Below are 22,589 nucleotides of genomic sequence, written 5' to 3'. Positions count from 1 at the left end.
GGTTTAAATATTGACTTTTCCAAGGATGGGCGTGTATGGACAACCTTGAAGAACCGAATGGTTCCTTGTTATCTTTATATCAGGTTATATTCATATATATATATATATATATACACACACACTGTATATAGATATACATATGTGTATATGGGATTATATGCATATCCCTAAATGCAAATATTACAATTATTACTTTAAATCAGATAATTTTAATGACACTTATTAGTATCAAATTTTGAACCTTTATATATATAATCTATACCTACCTATGAATATATGTGCACGTATGTAGTCGACTTACATATTTCTGTTTCGTTGTAGGCAGTTACAAGTGTATACCTTCTCACAATTATAACACGTCTGTGTCCCTGATTGTTAATTGACATGGTTATAGATAAAAGTATATACTAGATATACTTGAGCAGGGTCTCCAAAAGTATTCTCTTTCAAAAGCAAATAAAACTAAAATTGAGATTAACAAATATTTTTATTTCTTGTTTTTGAAGTTCATATGCCATGCTATGTTGTAGCCCACAGGGTGCATAATACTTCTCGTGAATCATGGCATGTGCGCGTTTTAGTAACAGCACGATAGTACAAATTTCAACGACAAACGTCCTTTATATGACGTCATGGTGTCTACTATCTAACTGAAAGACAACACACAATACAGTAAGTAATGCGAGTGGTTAAAACAAATTATCCTTCCAGGCTGCTTTCGGCCCTCTTTCAGGGAAATAATAAGTTATATAGTTGAATATTTTAAGAAAACATCTCATATCAAGTTTTGGGTTGATCTCTTTGTTTTGAATTTCGCGCAGGCTACACGAGAGCTATCTGCGCTAGCCGTCCCTAATTTAGTAGTGTAAGACCAGAGGGAAGGCAGCTAGTAACTCTTAGCGTTATAAACCTACAGATTTGATGCAAAGCTACTGGAAGTAGGGGTTTTATGTGAAATATATAAACTAAATTAATAAAATAGTCATAGATATAGTAAATATTATTTTACATATGCTTTTATATTTGGATTTAGTGTTCTTTTAAATATTCTAAACAAAATCGCACTGTTCTAACTGCTCTGGGGATTTTCCATAATCTACAGCATGCTTCAGACACTGTTCATCTTATCATTTCCAATTAAATATACTATGTGTTTTCAACCTTTTTATGAAGTGAAGTGGTTTTCATTTATGTTGAATGTATTTTTAAAAATGTAATATTTCGTATAATGTTTGTTTGTTGTTATTTGTTTCAAGCACAAGGCTACATAAAGAGATATCTGTGCTCTGCCCATCACGGGTATCGAAACCCAGTTTCCAGCAATATAAGTCCACAAATATACCTATGTACCACTGCGGAGCATTTCGTACAAAACACTTTATTCTTCCTTCCAGGAAATATGGAGCATTCACATACTTTTAATCTAAAGCTCTATATAAGCATTTGCCATAGAATATTTATGTGCCATTAACTTTTACAATTATACATAAATTTAACAGAAGTATAGAAGGCAATTAAATGTGAGACAGGAGGATTCAAGATTTATTTAACCGAGTGAAAAGAGAAGGTGCACTCCAGGTGTACTCATTATGGACTCGTCCAGGGCTCGTCTTAAGGCCCTGCAGCTCTTTGGTTTTTAATTCAATTTCATACATTCTACTCTTTCTCCTGAGATTAATTTGTTAATCAGATTGAAAGATGTTCCCTTCCATCTCGCTTTCTACTTCACAGGTTATGGTTTACGAACAAACAAAAATGAAAGTCTTACGTTTGTTTGTTTTGAAATTTACGCAAAGCTACACAAGAGCTATCTGTGCTAGCCGTCCGTAATTTTGTAGTATAAGACTAGAGGGAAGGCAGCTAGTCATCACCACCAACCGCCAACTTTTGGGCAACTCGTTTATCAATGAATAGTGGGATTGATCATCACTTTATAACGCCCCTACGGCTGAAAGGTCGAACATGTTTGGTGCGATCGATTGAATTATTACAAAAGAATAAAAATAATGATGGATAACCTGCGTCTATCAAAAAAAAGATAATACACAGAAAAGTTAAATAAGTATTATTCATTTACTATGCTGAAAGAAGTTATCTTTCGTCATAGAAAATGTCTGCAGACTGAAAGTTTACTTGAATTTTGAATAAAAGTTAGAATGTATTACTCTTGAAAATTTGTCTCTTAATCAATTTTGTGACCCCACACAAAGGCAGGTGTATTGTTTTCACTTCAGTATATGTGTGAGTATGAAAAATTTATAACTTGGTTATCATTTGATTGTGAGCAAATTTTATGAAAAGGTTTAATGTTCTGAAAATCCCAAATTGCTATCATTATAATGAAATAATTGTGCTGCAGCGGTATCTTAACCTCTAAGTCACATTTAACAATATTTAATCTGAACCTACTTTATTTAGAGATGAAGAATGGTTTAATGTATATTTTAGATTAGTTTCTGCAGAAGTTAAAATATAGCAGTGTGTGGGCGAAACTCTATGAATGCCTTTCTATACTTGTGATTGTAATGGATTTTTTCAGTTAGTTATGAGAGTTAAACTCATAGTGATAGAAAGTGTAAATAGTATACAGTATACGATCAATCCCACTATTCGTTGGTAAAAGAGTAGCCCAAGAGTTGGCAGTAGGTGATGATGACTAGCTTCCTTCCCTTTAGTCTTACACTGCTAAACTAGGGACGGCTAGCACAGACAGCCCTCGAGTAGTTTTGCGCGAAATTCAAAACAAACCGAACCAAGTACTCAGTAAATGGTTACTCCTGAGACAATAACTCATTCTTCGTACATCTGTCTAAAGTATTTGTATGTCACTAGCTTCCAGAAAACTCCCACCTAATTTCAAGTGTTTTTTAATATGAATTGCAGGGGTGTATGATGACTTCATCATATGACAAAAGGTAGATGGCACGACCTCCTTGCACATTAATTCCCTCTATGAACTTGCACTCTTGATAACTCATTCTTCTCCTTCGTATTGCATTAAATAAACATGTTCCAAATTTGTTCTCAGAGTTCAATAGGATAAAGGCTGAATTTCTAAATGAAACTTTGGTTTTAATTTTTTGGCTTTTACTTCACTATGTAACATAAATTTTGTTCCTGGACAGTATGGGTTATTTTTTGATTGCTTATGTTGTAAGAGCACAAAAAATGGCCATTATTCCCTTCACACTTTGCTTTTGTGACCTGGATAATGAAATTTAGAAATTAATATATTTTCTATGTAAAAACGGGCAAATTTGTACGTTTTCATTTACATAAGGTCTGAATAAAACAACATATGAATCAAGATTTACATGTATTTATACTGAAGTTATACAAAAATGTTCAGAAGTGACTAGTTTTTTTAGAGATTTGCGACTGTAATGTAAATCACTTTCACGCATCAGTCCCAATGGGTTCGGCATGGCCAAGCGTGTTAAGGCGTTCGATTCGTAATCCGAGGGTCGCGGGTTTGAATCCCGGTCGCACCAAACATGCTCGCCCTTCTAGCCGTGGAGGCGTTATAATGTTACGATCAATCCTACTATTCGTTGGTAAAAGAGTAGCCCAAGAGTTGGCGGTGGGTGGTGATGACTAGCTGCCTTCCCTCTAGTCTTACACTGCTAAATTAGAGACGGCTAGGGCAGATAGCCCTCGAGTAGCTTTGTGCGAAATTAAAAAAACAAAAATCAGTCCCCAAATATAGTCTCCCATCGTGTTTTCGTTACACGCTTCTTGGTCACAAAAGCAAAGTTTGAAAAGAAAAATAGGGTCTTTTCCATTTACTTTATGCATAAGCAATTGGGAAATAACACATTTTACCCAGGAACAAGAAAAAGTAAAAATTTTGTTACATAGTGTTTTCAATAGCGAATTATCAAATGATGGTGACTTACACTTAATCCTGTATGAGAGATGAGATTACACATATAGGCTTTATTTCTAATTTAGGTTTTGGATATTTGTTAACTGTAGGGGATATCGTTACTATTGGTTAAGCATTTTGTGGATTTCAACTTGCTTACTGAGCCTCCCACTCTTATCCCATCAGCCGAAGTTGTTTTGTTTTTTTCTGTTGGAATACGAATTTAGCCTGACGTACTTTCAGTAGTGCCTTACCATTCATGGAATGATCTTATTCGTCCATTCTCTTCTTAGATTTATTTCTCAAGTGTGTTCCTCTGTTAGTGACACATGTTGGGGTACCTGTACCCTGGATGGAAGTTATGTAAATTCGTAATTAATGAAAGGTTATCTTAGGACATGAAAAGGTGTTTCTTTTATATATATTTAAAAATACAAAACCAAAATGTCCATAAAAACAGTAGAACACAAAATGTAAAACCATAAATTTGCATGTATCTCGTCATGGACCCAAAAAATTTCATGCCAAATTTGGTGGAGATTCATCAACAGAGGCAAAGTAGTGATTAAAAGAAACCTGCAAAAGCACTCATTAAAACTGCAAAATGCAGAATTAAAAATATGTTTGTATATTCCCATGGACCTAATGAATCTCATACCAGTTTTGGTAATGATCATCCATTGCCTGCGAAGTATTTACATGGACATTCATACAACAGACAGTATTATTATATTTGTATAGATGGCGCTAGTGAATTAGATCTGTGTGACATTTTATGACATCATATTTGAACAATGAGAATGGAGTAAAATAAACTTTTTTGTGACAGGAAACAGAGGCAAAACAGGAAAATTGTGACCATTGTTGCAAATCTACATGCACCCAGGATAAAAGTTTTGTGAAGTTGGGGGTTGCATATCGTGTAATAAAGTTTTCCAACATCACATAAGCGAAAGTTCCGTTATAGTATGATAGAACTTTTTAAATTTTTTCCCCGTATACCTGATATTGCCATATTGAAGAACGCATTACTCCCTTGATATGAAGAGCATATCTTCAGTCGAGCTGGGCAGATTTCAATCCCACTGTATGTAAAGCTTAACTGTGGTAACTTTGAAAACCAGTGTCTTCTCAAATTGAATAAGAAAGTTTGTGTATAATATATAGTTGGATGAATTCATAATGTGTTTTTAGTTCCTTATATAGTTTATTCTGAAACATAAAAAAAAATTATAATATTCATTATTGGCATTAGTGTTGTAAGAAGTTCATACACAGTAGTCTGCATGAGCTGGCTGAAACCCTAAGTGTAGTTGTGAATACCATAGTGATTATGTACGACAAATGTGTTTTAGATAACTAAACAAATGATGAATCTTACGTCGCTACTATTCACTGATAATTTACACAGTTTGTAATTTACACACTTTTTCATACAGCATTTTGTTTCTAGATCTCATGGCTTACAACATACAAGTACGGTTTCAGAAAACTGGATATGAGTGTACTTTTTAGTTCTGTAACTTGAGTTTCTATTCAGTAGATACTTTTTATTTAACCAAAGTATGTTTCAAGATGAATACTTATGCTTGTACTTGAATAACTTTTTGACAAATTACTTGAAGTTTAGTGAAATATTTTAGTACTTTGTACACCTGCTGCCATCAACTGTCCATATGCTGGAGCTCCACCTTTTTCCAGGGACCTCTGTCCTTCTACCCTTACTGGATGGGTCCTTTGGTTTGTCCAGTTTGTGTATTCATCACTGGATGTAGATGTGTACAAGCTTTATTACATTTTATCATATTTAATTAATCACTTTTCTCTTTCTCTTGCTTCTCATCTTTGCTGGTTTTAGGATGAGATTTTCCAGATAAGTGTTTAGTCAACTCTCCACACATTCGTATCCTTTTTCTACATTACCTGGCTGTTTCATCTCCTGCTTGATGTTGGCTTCCACAGGTCACCATTTTTCAATCACCCCATCATCTTTTAGAAGAATGCATAAACATTTTTGTGCAAGCCCCCTTTTTAATTTCATAGAACCCTACCAAATGTTTAATGTTATTTTTTGCCCACTATGAAATGTGGTGTTAATTCATTTGTTTGATCCAGGCCATACCTATTCCATGGCTTATCATGGGAAAAGTTAGTACCAACAAAGCGTTTTGCCAACACATTTGGGGTGTGTGTGTGGCAGCTTTTGAAAATAGTGTTTCTCTGTTGCCTTTTGCACTGTCTCTAGTAAAAGACTTTTACAGCTGGATTTCTAATGAGGATTTGGACACTCTATGTCTCCATAATGTGAATTCTCTTTCCTCTTCAAGTAGAGCATGAGAGACCACTTACCAGTTCCTAGTTGTTGGGGTAATGGGCCACAGAAAATTATCATTGGTTGGGCTTAGCACAATATGGTGAGAAATGGGGCAATAGTAACATTGTTAGTATAGTGTTGGTGACTTATCAAAAAATTTAACACTTACTAGGTGTGCTCTCCTCCTGTAGTAGAGTTGAGATGAGTACATGCTATGGCAAAATATAATACATAACTAAAGAGCCATCTTTCTACAGCAAGTTGAGGTGAGCAAACAAGGTACATTTTGAATGCATCCCAATCGCACTACATGCATTGGCTGTGTAACCAGTTGTGTGCAAGTACTCAGGTCATCATATTTTCATTCTGCCTGCCATTGTGACACAGGAGGCTTATTTGTCTCTTTTCCTCTGTACACTCTGGATGAGGTATATTTCCTGGTTGAGATAAGATATGGTGTTCCATGGGTTTGCCTCTATAGAGTCTTTGCCATCAGGTGTCACATGGGCTTCTCTTCATACACTTTCTGAAGGGAACTTATCTAGGTAACATTCTGAACCAGCTTTCAACAATTCAACATGAGATTTTAGATATTATGTGTTAGGAGCTATCATCTTGGAAGTTTATATTTTCCTTACTTGAAAATGTATTTCTGATAGATACCTTCATATACATTTTCCATCCATCCTCCCAAGTTGCTGTGTTGTTGTTTTTTTGTCTTGCTTCAACAAAGAATGAAGGTATCATAAATGTTAGCATGTATGGGAGTTAGCACACAAGAAGGCTGTATGCCCTTCTATTGGTAAAGGGCTTTTGTCATATGAGGACATTATTACATTAATTGTTAATAGGTTATTAAAGTAAGCACTATAAACCAATAGTAAACAGAATATAAAATAAGCATTATCTGTTAAGATTTAAGGTGACAACTAGGATTGACAATGGATTCTTTACTAAAATCTCTATAATATTTATTTTATGTAATAATAATATATGTATATATATATAAAACATATGTTTGAATTAATCACACATTAAGCCACAATGTTAGAGTCATACAATTAATCCAATTTATTCAAAGCTAATGATCATTATTGTAGAATCCTTTGCTGTTCATTTCTTTGTGAAAAAGCATGATTATGAATGCAGTAGTATATTTGACAACTATACATTTAAGAACAGTAAGAAGAGATGATAAGGTTTCATATGTCAACGTTCATACTTTCCTAGTTAAATAAAAAATTGTGTGCAATACATCCAACAGTGTACATCCTGAACATTTTGCTATAACTATAATTTATGCAGTAAGTTACCCTGTGAGATGCTGGTAAAATTTCTACACTTTGGCCCAGCCATTAACAACAGGATAACAATTTATTACGGAACCACATATTGTGAGACTCCATTTCTCTGCACTTATTGATGATGGTTGTTTCACTGATGAAATGTTGTACCTGTATTTGTTTCACTAGTTTGTTTAAAATGTGAAAACCGTTAGTAACCTATCTTATCCTACCTAATCACAAAGTATCATTTCCATCAAACCATTACAGATGCATAATATTTTTCTTGGAATCAGTTTTTAATATCCTTTCTCTCAAAGTTCTAAAATAATTGAAAGCAGTTGTTATTAGGGAATAATGTATTGGTGTGTTTGTAATTTTTATAAAACTTGTTAAGTTGTTTTATTGGTGAATGAAAGTAATGCTGTCTTATGTATTAAACCCTTGTATGTATATAAATACATATGTACAAAGTATAAGTTGGTTTCTCTTCTGTTCTACAAAAATTATACATTAATTTAACTATCAAGTTAGATAGTACAGAATCTGCTCTTTTTTTTATTATAATGATTGTGTTTATGTTTTAGTGTTTCAGTTACCAAACGTGCATCATGGAGTGGCTTATGATGAACCACAGTAGTTTTTTGAATCCGTGTTATACTTTAGGATGGTTTGAAGGGAGTGAATATGTAACCAGTGATGAATGTTTTGGTAAGTGCATTTCTTCAGTTTATGATATCATCTATTATCCTCTCACACGTATTTTTAAGGTAAAAATTATACTCATTTGCATGTAATAACGTTTTTGTCATTTTCCAAACTTACACTAGTATTGCTTTACATGTCATATATATGGAGAATTTGAAAATAAACAAGCTTGATACTTGTGATATTCAGCAACTACACAATATATATATAAAACTAAAAAAATCCAGTATTTTCAAATGATGATTCTATAATATCTAAGCCTACTCTTTATAATCCTTTGGACCAGCCATAAAAATGAAATGTGTAAAGACTGAAAGTTATAAAGAAGTTGAAGTTTGATTAGTTAAGTGAAGTGAATAAAATAGTTAAGAAAATTATCAATATCTTTTAGACCCTAACATCTACTGATATTCCAGAACAGAAGTGTAATTTTTTGAAGATACATACCACTCTTCAGTAATTTCTATTTACCATTTTGTTTAGAGCCATAACCTTTTTCTCTCTTGCTTTTCGTTATATTTTAAACAACTGAAGGTTTAATTTATACCCTTTTTGTATTGGTTTAGTTTTTATATCAAAGAACATTTATTTTCTGTGGAGTTCAATCTGAATAGAGCTATCTTTTGTAATTATTACATTCATAAATCTCTGGATTTTACAGGAAATTTTGTCACTAAGTTTAGTCTCAAAAATATGTCACCTGTAGTAGTCATACCTTATATTTCAAGCAATATCCATTGTAGTATAGGTTGTTTATTTTTTAGGCCTTTCAGTGATTAGAAACCTGGTTGAAATTGTTATAATAATTGACAATGTATTGGAGTTTGAGAGTGAATTAGGGAATATCTCTAAATTGTAGTGTGTTTTTTATTCTGAAGAATATTGTTTTTGAGAGTGAAATATTTGATTTTTTATGAAAATTCAAATGGTTGTTATAAGTTTTTACATAAATTTATAATTTTTCAGCAAATTAAGTCAATGTTAAGGTTATGGAAAAGCTAATAGAGTAAAAAATTTGGTTAGAAAAATAAAAACTAATCTATGAAAATCATGTATATCAATGAGCTCGTCCCTTGGAGGAAATTTCAAGTACTTTTTGAAAAACAGATCCAGGACAGTGTCTCACTGTGTTTCACTTTCATAATCACTGATTTTTTGCTTTAAAACAAACTAAGTTTTAATATTGCATTTTGGAAAAATTTATACTTTGTTGCAAAAATTTGGTGTTACTTTGATAAAGCATAAGATGCATACTTAGTGAAAAATTATAACTATAAGACTTGAATGTTGTAATCAAATGAAGTCAACCACCAAAATGTTTCTAACTTTTATAAATATTAAAAAAGTTTTTGAACAATGTTTCAGTTGTGAGCAATTGTTCTAAGATTTTCTCTACATTAATTGAATCATTATACTTTTTGTTTTGTGTTCAGATAAAATTGTTTTTTCTGTATGTCTTTTGTATTTTCCAATCATTTTTGAAAATTTTTAGTCTCTTGTATTCAAATGAAAAATGTGTTTGACAATTGTGTTATTGTAATAGAATTATTTCTCTCTAATGAAATGCTAATTTTATTCAACAAAGTGCCAAATTTTTTCTAACAATGTGTAGTTTTTGTTTTGAAAAATACAAGTTATAACTGCCACATTACCTATCTAATTAGATTTTCACTTGGAAGCAAACATCTTTTGAAGCAATATTCCTGAAATAATTAAATTTCACATTGAAACAAACAAACCTACAATTTCATGATGCCTAAAAAGTAAAAAGGTAGATTATATAAAAAATATTTGGGTGAGACATTGTCCCTTTTCTTCCCAAACTTTGTGATACATTGTCCATATCCCTTGAAAAACATTTTCAATATCTATTGTTATTGGAAAAGTATCGTAATATAACTTTTTAAAGACTTTCTGAATTGCCACAAGTTTAATGTAGCAGCTATTTAATTTACATTGATAATTTCAAGATATTTTAAATTTTTTATATAAAGAATAATATGCAGTGTGTGTGTGTGTTTATAAATGGTATTTGATGATGAGATGGACATTATTTAGTTTCATAGTTAGTTTTTCTTAATTCCGAAGATGTAACTTTATAATTTTATATATGATGAAAAACCTGATTATGATTTCAATCAGTTAAAAGATGTGATTTCTGACAGTAAAAGTGCAAAATAATTTATTTTATTCCTATTTTCTTTCATTCCATTCTGAATTGTAAATGTCAGATCACAAACCAAGGCAAATATAGAACCTATGACATCTAATAAATTCTAGCCAATTTTTTTGTCTGTCAGTTCTAATGATTTTTAGTGTTTTATGATCCATACACATTACCTTTAGATGTTTTCTGATGACATCTTGACTCTAATTTCAAAATTAGTTTTAGATTATACTGTAAAATGAACTCTTTCTAATGATTATGTAAAACCTACATGGAGGCTATAGAGCTCAAACAGATCAGTTGAAGGAGGTCAGAGCAACTGTAAAAAGTTGAAATAAATTAGTACTTGTTTCAACTGTATTCATTCGAAGCATTTTGAAATGAGTAATTTAAATGGTTATATAAGCAACGTATTGTATAAATGTACCTCTACTCAAGTACCATTGTATTTTTAAAGATATAGAAGGCTAAATTAGAAAATTTTCATAGCTTGTTGTTATGCCACAGTTCATCTAAAGTTAAAGTAGTTTTTAAATGTTTCTTTTCAAACAAAGGACTTAAAACTTAGATAATATAAAACTTTGAATTATAACATATGATGTAATGTTATTATCATTCACATGCACTGATATTAAAAATGTTTACTTAAAGTTTGTTTGTTTGATTTGTTTTGAATTTTGCACAAAGCTACTCGAGAGCTATCTATGCTAGCTATCCCTAATTTAGCAGTGTTAGACTAGAGGGAAGGCAGCTAGACTAGAGGGAAGTCATCACCACCCACTGCCAACTCTTGGGCTACTCTTTTACCAATGAATAGTGGGATTGTCTGAACATTATAATGCCCCTTGGATGAAAGGGCAAGCATGTTTGGTGTGGCAAGGATTTGAACCCACTTAAAGTTGGAATGTAACACAATGACTTGTGCAGAAAAGGGTATAAAGGGTCACATGTCACTAAATTGTTAAATTAATATGAAATACATTTGAAAATGTTATTGGTTTTAAACCTGCATAATGATGTATTTAGAAACAAATAAACTAATGAAGTTTGATATCGAATAGAAAAGCTTATAAATTCACAGTAGATTGAAAGTTCACACGAAGTAATAAACTGGATGGAAGTTAGTTAGTTAACAACATCCACCACCAACTCTCAGACTACTCTTTACCAATGAATGGTAAGAATGCTTATCTCATTATAACATCCCCACAGAAATCAGGACTGGTTTCAAATCTACAATCCTCAACTTATGGAACAATATTTTCCTTTCTAATGTGTGTTGTCTCATGTAGAATTTATAATTTAACAACTAGATTTATGATAATCCAACGTTCAGATGTTGTAGGGTTAAGCTTCATACACTTCAAGGGTGTACTATACCAACAGGGCCAGATAGTGAATGCTCCTCTTTTTAACAAAGTAGCTTGAATATTATGCAATTAGTTTGTTATAGTGAAATATGGATTAAAAATAAATGTATTCATCTGTTGTTAGTGATTATCTATGTACAAATGAAATTTCTGAATAGTAATTCCTCTTAATTTTTAATTTTCACCATTTAAAATGTCAGTATAAAATTGTTCCTTTTATGTGAAGTTGTAAAAATATGTTGATTACAATTTGAGTGTTTCATATTTCTTATTAAGTGTTTGAAAAGCAATAACAGTAAGTATATGCTATTTTTTGTTCTGTGTAATGCAAATTTTGTGTCAAACTAATATGATGTAGTGAGTTGTAAATTTTTTGTCAATTATTTCTTTTTATTTCATTCATTTACATATAGATTATGCATTGTTTTATGATTAGTTATTATAAAAATTATATAGATATTTAATAATCTTATACATAGAGATCAGAAAAACTGGTTCTGATAATGTATGTTATATATTATTTTCAACATGCATTTTTTTACCATTGACCATCAGAAAAATAGTTAGCTTTTAGTCAGATCTGGTCATCCTGAAATAAGATTATTGCATTACTATTAGCAGGCCCACAATTAATTGAATTTCACTGTCAACTGTCATAAATATTACATCAGCTGTTGTTTGTTAGGTAACGATACAGTTTTGTCACTTAATGCTGAACAAAGGTGTAAAATGTTTTCTCATGATGTGGACTGTGTGTTCTTACTTGATCAGTTATTGTTGTATTTCTGGAGTTTTTGTTTCACAAACATAGTAGTGGCTTTTGACTGACTATTTTGAATCAGTATTAATTGAAAGAAAAATTCTTTTTATACCAGAGGACAGTTGTTATTTTACTCACAAAGTTCACATAGTCAAATTTGTGTTAAGTTTATAAACAGATTTATAAAGTTATATGTATATTCATGTAATGGCTTAAAAAGTGTGTTTTAATTGTCATTTTTTTGTATAATTATATTTATGTATTAACATTTTATGTTCTTAAACTGCTGTATAATAATTGTTTACTTTATCAGAAAAATAAAGTATTTTTTAATGACTTCACGTGTTGTGCACTTAATGCTCAATTTATTAATATTGAGTATTTTAATTTCAGCATCCTTAGAAGCAATGGAACGTGAGCTTCTTCAAGAAGAATTAATTTCTCGAAATGTGCGTCTGAGTTTTGGCTTGTCACGTGTTATTCAAAAGGTAGGTTGTTTAAAGAATAATTTAAAAAGCTTACAATTAAAGTTTTGTAATAATATATATTTTTTTACTTTAAATAAATGTTTTTTATCACATTTTTGAAATAGCTCATAGAATAGATTTATACCATAAGTTACTTAATTAATTCTTTTATTCATCTGTAATTTTTCCTGTAGTATGAAATAGAATAACTTCATTTTCTGTTTTATTAGAGTAATAATATTTAATGTATGTCATTACTAAATAAAATAAATGAAAATTCCTGTTCCATTAAAGCTTTGATAACATTTAAGGTGTATTCTTTCGTTATAATCAAACCAAAATTCCATTATTCGAATATTCATACATAATGTATTATAGTTAGATAAGATAAGCTTTCTAAAATAACCAGAGCTTGGAGTTTTCTTTTTAACAGGATTTAATTCCTCTTTTGATTCATGAACACCATAACAAAGATATTATGAACATTGTTACGAGGTAAGTAATCTCTTACTTGATGTCATATGTAAGCTTTATATTTATTTTGGGATAAGTTTCATCTCATTTGGGAAAATGATATTCCAGTACAGTACATGACCTCCACTCACCTATTCTTATTCAGTGCTGCTATCTATACACTTTATTTTTATTTTTATACACATGTCACAAGCCTTCAAACTGCCACACATCTAGAATTGAGCGATTCAAATGCAACAAGCCTCCACTAGTAAGAGTGCCACATATTCTCTTGATGCATATGACACCCTCTATTCAATATCATCTTTCATTTCTTATTTGGCTGTAATTCATGATGCAATGTTTATTTGTGTTCTTTAAAAGTGTTTTATTTTAATTTCTTTCCATATCTTTGTATTAATTTTTCTCAACAAGTTTATTCTTTATTGTACAATAGTGATACTTGTAAGTTGTTAAGTTGTTTCAAGGAGGAATTATTTTATATTTCTACCCAGTTACAGAATTTATGATTTCATTGCAAAAACTTTTTCTTTGTTTCTACCAATATAGTTATATTCAGTTATTTATTTTACATTATGAATTTTATATTATCACTCTGGAGGTTATATGTTCCATTACAACACTAACATAAGCTTCAGGTAGTGGTACCCTGCAAGAATATTTTTGGCTTTTCTTCAGCTGAATGCTACTTTAGGCTTTTTGTACCACATGATTTGGTCCAAATTTCTTGCCTTGTCTTCTGTAGTTGTTTTTGTTTTATGTCTTTTATGGGGTGGTCTGTATTTTATTCAACTTTCAAATTTTGGAGGATTTTACTTACACTATTTACTGGATGTCTAATTTTGGTTAGCTCTTTCCATATGGGGGGTAGCCTTAATATGCTCATACACTCCTTCCACAGTCAACTCAGGTAGTTGGATTTTCCAACTGGATACATTTTTCCTGTTCCATATTTTGCATTCTAGTCTCTCTTCTGAGGGTATTTTTAAACATCTCTCCAATGGGGCCAAAAAGACTTCTCCTTGAATGCATTAATTGGAGCAGTGGAGTTTTTCTGTTATCTGAGCCATTCATTTGATTTTTTTCTTAATTTTCATCTTTTCCTTTTTATCTGTTTGGGTCGAAAGATGATCATATCATCTATGATGTCTGGTTTACTGCATCCTTCTTCTCTTCTGGATTATTTCTCTTCCATAATACCTACATATCTCCAGAGGTTGTGGATGAAGTTTGATTAGTAGGAAGTTTCAGAACAATTGTCTGTAGGCGAAATGTCTTATTACTTTTATACCCTAGCATTTTCTGTCAGGCCAATGTGCTCTCATTCACTCTCTTCCTTTTTTCTTGATTTGACTACTCATGTTTCTTTTTTATTATACTCACTAAAATGACACTCATTCATGTGTTCTTTATGATAAACTGTGAATTTACTTTTTAAACCTACTCACTTAACATATGTCTTGTGGAGGGTTATGTTTCATGTACTTTTGTCCTGGACTCCTAGTTGTTGACTGGCTTTTCCATCCTATAACACTTTCTCCCAAAAAGTGACTTCTCTGTCCTCCAAATTGTTGGTGGTTCTGCCTCCTGTAGGGTACGGCTCCATGCAATTTTTAATTGTTTTTAATCTATTACCAGGTAGTTACCACTTTTACTTTCTGGTCTTTCATTCTTCATCCACTTGACCTGGTTGTTGATACGTACAGATAGGGTTACACCCAGTTTATAATGTTAGTTTTTTTCTCCTTCCATCAGTTTTTATCCCAAAATGTTTACTCATCTGTGTCACTCTGGTTCAAGTTTTTCTGACTAATCTCTCCTGGTTAGCACAAATTTAGGTTTCTCGGCTATTTTGGCCTGATTTGTTTCTTATGTTTTAGATCATGTTTCTTTACCTACATTTTTGTAGCCGACATTCAGTTTGACTCATTCATTTCTTATCATCTTCTACATTTTTTCTCAGTTAGTTTGAGATGACATTTCTCTCCAGTACATGCTGTGAGTTGCTTATTTGATTTCAAGGCTTTTTTTTTCCATTGAATTCATTTCTCATGATTTCCTTCCTTAATTTCTCTAGTTTGTCTGTGATTCTTTTTCTATTCCTTTCTGACCCATTGGGCTTGAAATGTGTTTTGCCATTTATTCCTTGTCTTCTCTTTTCTCTCATCAATTCATGATGTCTTCACTTTGATTCTGCATCTTCCCTTTTACCTGAATGTCAACCCTGTTGTCTGTTGGAGCTTCTTCGTTTGTACAGCACTGGGACTATACTTCATAGGTTGATCTCCCATTATCTGCTTTGGGTAGCTGTTTCTTCCTTGTTGGAGTTACATCATCTACCTGTTTCCATCCTTCATTCTTTCATCAGGCTGTGACTGGGTAAGTTATCTTTTGTATCTATATTTCAAGGGCATATCCCTCTTTTTCTTTATATATCCTGCTCTTTGGCAAGTAATGTATATCCAAATATACTTAAACTAGTAAAAGCCACACTGTAAGGCCATGATGACTAAATAAATATAATTCCATGGCCACTAAATGCACACTGCTGAGATGCATTGTTCCACAAAATTGGATGTAGGTTTATCTTCATGATACATTTGCTTCATTAGTTTGCTCATCCTGGACCATGCAGAAGGGGATAGCTGCTTGTCCCTTCCATGTCTTGTATTGTATAAATTATTATAGCCTCCTCTTCAAAGTAAGATTTTTGTGGTTACCAATTGCATTGACTTGGGTATTGTCATTCCTCTGGACTCCACCTACTCTTCATCCTACTGAATGAGATAATGAGAAACAATATATAAATATAAACCATTCAGTTGAAAGTAAGGCAGTGGCATTCTGCTGGTGTAAGTGATGAGATGTTCTCCATTTTCTTTATCTTGAGAGACAGCTTTCAAAATTGCCATTCAACCCTAAGATTGGGATCTCTCATCCTGCCCTGACTTGGACATCAGTTCCCATTAGCTGAGTTTTAGATTTAGAACTGAGCCAATGAACATAAATCCTAACACATCTATTACATGTATCTCTTCCTTTACTCCATCTGTTTTGTTGGTTGCAGTGAAGACACTTGCAGATTAATAAAGATCTTCCCCTTCCATTATCCCTCGATGTTCTTATTATTCTGAGGACGTTACTGCACTTGTGATAGTTTTGTCATTTTAATTTTCAGTGAGATGGTTTACATTACACACATCTTCTCAATGCCAGATATCAGGTTCCCTGATTGATGAATCAATTTTTTTCACATTACTACCATGCATTCCATTCATAGGTTGGGATAGAGGAGCAGTACAAGATTCTCTCTGGTCTCATGAACTTAAGGTGAAGACAGTACGATCCTCTTTCCTACCTCCATGTGGATGTTGGTTCACAGCAGCCTGGGTTTGGAAGTAGTTGATTTGTCATCTTCAGTTCATCATGCCCTAACAACTCTACACCTGTAGGCATTTCTTTTTACTCTCACTCATATTTAAGTATTATAGGATTGTTCTTCATTTATTGTATGATTCAATTCCTATCCAACCACAGTTCTCTTCCTACTGGATTTGCTACTCCATATATCTGCTCATATCTACAACACATTTTTCTCCACTGAGTAATGAGTATACATGGTACAGAAGTGATGTGGTTTCTCACTTATGATTTTTGGCTTTGAAGATCTCATTTTCAGGACTGTCTCTTGGAGGCTTTCAAAGAATGCTTCTTTCTTTTCTTTGCATTTGACCCTCTATTTGTTTAGTGTGGGAGGTAACACAGTATGTTGAAAGTTATAATTTTCCTATGCTGAAAATATATTTTCAATAGCTACTTACCTCTACTCACACTTGTCACCCTTCCTCCCCAGTGAAAGCCAGTATTTCCATTATCTGCCAAAGCTCGAAATGATGAAGTCACGTGCACCAAGAAAGCATATAACATCTTATTGGTAGATGATAGTCACATGATGATTTGTGTGCAAGATACAGAGAAATCTGTTAATTCCACATGGGTGGGAACTTCAAGGTTTGTGGCATGTGCAAAAGAATGTTGCATACAGAGGGTAGCACTGAATGAGAATATCTGTTTATGTGAGAGGAGGTAAGTACCCATTGAAAATACATTATAGGAAAATTATAACTTTTGAGGGATTATTTAGGTAAAATTATGTATATAATTGTATAACCTCATATTGAATGATCTTGATTACAGGGAGAAACTGATGCCTAAAATATGCATAATACTGAATTATTGTCATATTTAAGTTTCGTATTACTGGTATACAACTTTCATCAATTATAAAAAAAAAGTGTACGTCTATATGACAATACATATTTTATTTCCTAAGTGTGATGATGTAATATATTTATTTTTCAAGTCTGAACAAATTCTGCTATGGCTTACAACATTCAGTACAGTTTTGATTCTTTTTTTTTCAGGTTACTGGTGAATCTTACACTTCCCGTTGAATGCTTAATACCTATTAATGCAGCTTCCAAAACACCCTTTGGCAAAAACACCCTAATTCAGCTTTATCACTGCCTGTTGGAAGGGAAAAAAGCTTTCCTTGACGTACGCTCAACTGCTGCAGTTATTAAATGCATTAAGGATACACTTAAGAGGGTGTGATTATAATTTATTTTCATGTAGTAACTTAACTCACTTGTGTTTTTATAAATTATAATATTTGAATTCATGTAATAATAAAATTAATCAAAAAATCATGCATTTTTTGGCAATAGATTAAACCTTAGCTTTCTGAAGTGAAGTGTAACTAGATAAAATCAGAGTTGGATAAACATTATGTATGTTTAAAATGCATATATGTAAGATTTACTGTAGTTTTAAAGGGTCACCTGAAGTCAGTATTTGACATGTATAAGGTTTATAAATAGAGATGGGTTGTTTAGTTGATTTCCTATGTGCAGTGATTACATTGAATAATGCCCCCTAAATTAACTGAGTTATAGAAATAACAAGTTATCAGTTGTTACAAAAATAGTAAACAAATTGATATTAGGTTTTCCGGTTGTTTGAAATATCCAACTTATTACAATATTGCCATTATGTCTGTCTGTTTTCAAGTTCAAAGCTACATAATGGGTGCTGGGAGAACACTTTGTGATTGGAGGATATTGAGTTTCATTCTCATTGCTAATAAATTTATTTATTTTTTTGCCTTTATTATTTCAAATGTACTAAGTCTATTTGCTAGCATCATTAATTTTAAACGTGTAATTAGAGAAATGGCAACTAGATGGTAACACTCAGTGCCAACTTTCTAACAACTTGAGTATTAAACGTGTAAATGTTTTGTTTTATTACACTGTGTTATGTATCTATTTTATAGCTGTATAGTTTAATGTCATATAAGCAAGTACAGATCTGGTGGAGGGAACCAAAGAAGTTTAGATACCCCCATCCATTTTACTTCAGAAATTAGTAACTATATTATTCAATGTTATATAAGCAGAAATTAATGGAAAAAAGCCATATACTATCAAAAACAAGTATCAGATGTCAGTATTTTTATTTGATTGCTCTGTTAATTACTATAAAATCTTTTTTCATATTTTATGAAGTCAACAACCAGTAGTCTGGTAATGTCTTCAACTAATTATTTCTAAATGAATACAACAATATTAAAATCAGTTAAGCATTGCTTTGATAAATTTTTATGCCTTGGCTTTTCCAAGCATTAATAATGTGTGTATGTATGCTTTAGACAACAAATTTTGACAGCTGCAGCTCTTGTAACATATATTTGTTCAAAATTTGATTTGTTTCATTGTTTGAAACCAATAATAATCACGACGCAGATGATTTCATATTGTTGAAGTCCAAAGTAAGTAAAAATGCAAGTAATTTCTAATAAAACAGCTTTTAAAACCAATATAAAGAAAGCATGCATGACTGGCTAGAAAAAGAGTTGGACTGTCACAATAATAGTAGAGTAATAATACAGGTTTAAAAATTATTTTTTTTATAGTTTATGTAAATATTCATTCTATTGTGAACTGAGAAAGTACTTGTGTGTTAAATTACGTCAGCTATAGCTTTGTTAATTGTCTTCAATGAAAAGACACCATATAACTTCAGATAAGTATACATTTTAGTGATGGGTTAAATGAGTAACAAAGAAAACTATTTAAAGTTTTGTGCATTATCAAATGTGCAGTGTTTAGAGAAAGTTTATCATCAGGTTTAAGTAGTTTATCTAGCCATACTAATATATTATGAACCATGACAGGAGTCACACAAGAATTTGTTCAAAACTCTGAAAGAACATTTAAGGGAAAACAACATAACAAACTTATTCTTGAAAAAACATTCAAAACCTCCCTTTTCAAAAGTTAATATCAGCCAGACATTGATAATATGTAAAAGTAGATGCTTTTACAATTGTAAACAAACAAAATTTTCCCATTTACTCATATTATTATTGGTAATGTTATTGTTTCACAAGCTAACAGCAAAATCAGCTGGATATTTTGCACCAAATCCTAGATAGGTATGCTACATAAAATACTGTGAATATTTATAACCTATGTAAAATTTGATTATTTTTTGCTGAAAGTTAATTTGCATGGTTATAAATACGTAACAGGAGTGATATTGTTAAGAGAGGGTGCCTATAAACTTGATGCATATTAAATATGGGTGTGCAGAAAACCTCTGGCACAATACATAAATACTTCAAAAGAAACAAGGCTTAATTTATAGCAATGTTTTAGATGCATTTGTTTCATTTAAAAAGACTGCTTTCCTACTGGTAAAATGTTATATGCACTTATTGGAGGTTGTGTCTTACTCTAGGCATATATTTGCTCATTGCTCTTTTCATTTTGTGTGCATTATTTGTACTGCCTTATGCTAGCAAACACTTGTTTACAGCAGGCTTTAGAAGAGCATACACGTGTGTCATGTAGACCTAACAAAGTAAGCATGTTATTGATTTTGTTTGCATTGCATTAACCTGTGTTATATTATCTTAGAAGAAATATCATTCTATTCTGATGAGATTGCTTTGTTGCTGCTAATCGTTTGTTACATTATATTATAGCATTCATGAAACCAGCCATTAAATCTGTAATGATACAACCTCTGCCATCAAGAAGGTCCTTTGAGAACAGCTTTCAATTTTTTTTAATAGTTGCATTCTAGTACATGTATTTTTTTTTTGCTTGATATTTGTCATTTATTTTGAATAAATTCAGTGCAGTGATTTGGTGGGGAAAAAAGGCAATGCAACAGTACATTGTCAAAAAACGTAACATTTAACTGAAGGCATGTGCACATATGTAGATTAAAATTTACTCTCCATAAAAAAAAATTAATAATAATAAAACAATTGTGAAACAAGGTTAGTAAAAATTGTTAATTTAAAAATGGGAAATAGATATTGATAAAAAGTACAGGACAAAGCTGAATCTGAAGCAAAGATTATATTTTCAAGGCTACAGCTAAGAATTTTAGAAAGGTATAAACAAACAAAGTTGGAAATAGTGTCTTATGTTATTTTCTCAAGATAGAAATCCTTATTATGTCTGTAGTACTTATCAGTTTTAATGGAGTTAAAATAGTGATTTGTAGCTTAAGAAATAATGTAAACACTGTTTCCAGCATACTTTAGTTACTTTTTACAAATCTCTAATTGTAGACTTGAAAATAAAATATTTGCAACTTATTTCCATCTTTTCTGACAATCCTTATTTCCTCTTTTTAAATTAACAGTTTTTATAAATCTTGTACACAGTATGAAGCTGCTAAGGTACAAGACTGGAGATTGCTTGCAGCTTAATAGAGATATCATGTTGATCTTTGGTTATTTGTTTAAAATTATGCAATTTTTTACCTGTTGGTAACTAGAGTTTGGTTTTATTATTTCCATTGTTTATAAACATGAGTTTTTTTGTTATTCAAATAAAATTGTTATAAAATGAGAAGCTAATTTTATTGTTTAATGAATACATTAGGTGATAGAAATATATTTGTTGAATATCATTTTTATCTTTATCCTGTCTATCCAATGTACATAAGTGAATTGACTAACTGGCTACTTAATTAGCTGTAATATTAATCATGACTTCTTTTAAGTAAAAACATTATTACCCTTATTGTAAGAGTAAAACATTTTCATTATTTTATTATAAATTTATTTGATTTAGAAATATTTGAAATTAAAACAATGGTAATCACATAGTGGTGTATAGTCGACATTAGCGACTTACCTGCAAAGTAGTAAATTTTCAGAAAATTTGTAGTATTTTATTTTTTTAACGAAATATATTTTTTTCACAAATGGAAACCTTCACATCACATTATCTGAAAAGAAAATGTAAAGGAAAATTGGGAAAAATGAATACCATGATAGAATAATGCACTGGTTCAAACAGTTGATGTGATAAACACATACTTTTATTGTTAATGGGTTATAAGAGGTGTGGTATACTAATGAATTACTCAAATGTAATTATAATTGTTTATTGAGCCCATTAATTAACAAATTAGTAATTACTACTAACTGCCCAGCTCTGTTCACAAGTAAAATTCAAAATTACCATTTAGTTTGAAGTGGTGGAATGTTTTTTTGTGTGATATCAGATTTAAGCATCTGGCTTTTGAATAAATATATTTATTATTTTCATTAGATATTTTATATATATTCTTAACTAAAATACCTCTTGAACCATCTACAATGACATAACTCTGGAGGAAGATCAGTTTCTTTGGAATTGACATAGAAATTTCTATAAACACTTGTGTGTAGCTTGTCAAAAGTGATGAGGTGAGTGATCTCACTCATTGATTAGCTGCTTTCCTACTGGTCATCCCATAGTATACCCTAACTTCAGATTTCATAGTCAACTGAAATAGATAAATTTTAGAAAATTAAGCTTCACCAACAGTATAGCAGAAAAGTGTAGTCAAGGCAGTCAGTCGTCAGTAAATTTCTTTGTAAGCCAATCAAAATTATGATTGGTCATGAAGAATTTGTGACATATTCGGTGAATAATTTTTGGTGAAAATCAGTTAGATTAACAGGTTCTAATACATTTTATCACTTTCATGATTTAGAATCTCTGTTGATTGTGAAGGTTTTTTTATTGAAAACTTTGGCAATATAACAGAAAATAGCTTAATTCAGAAATGATTTAAGTTTAAAATTGAATCTGTTTCTACATTTGTGATAAAT

The 22,589-nt window shown here is 31.5% G+C and overlaps 1 protein-coding gene across 1 annotated transcript in view; it reads left to right on the top strand.

Annotated features, from left to right (window-relative positions):
- Positions 1-22,589, top strand: part of LOC143226013 (protein timeless-like) — a 103,513-nt gene that overhangs the window by 5,618 nt on the left and 75,306 nt on the right. Inside the window, exons 2-5 of the mRNA XM_076456381.1 lie at positions 8,050-8,173; positions 12,861-12,955; positions 13,368-13,429; positions 17,833-18,016. Coding sequence (XP_076312496.1) covers positions 8,074-8,173; positions 12,861-12,955; positions 13,368-13,429; positions 17,833-18,016 — 441 coding nt within the window. The 5' untranslated portion in view covers positions 8,050-8,073. The remainder of the gene's footprint in view (positions 1-8,049; positions 8,174-12,860; positions 12,956-13,367; positions 13,430-17,832; positions 18,017-22,589) is intronic.

The sequence above is a fragment of the Tachypleus tridentatus genome, chromosome 9, assembly GCF_004210375.1.
Source record: "Tachypleus tridentatus isolate NWPU-2018 chromosome 9, ASM421037v1, whole genome shotgun sequence".
Lineage (NCBI taxonomy): Eukaryota > Metazoa > Arthropoda > Merostomata > Xiphosura > Limulidae > Tachypleus > Tachypleus tridentatus.
This window is presented reverse-complemented; position numbering and strand designations above follow the sequence as displayed.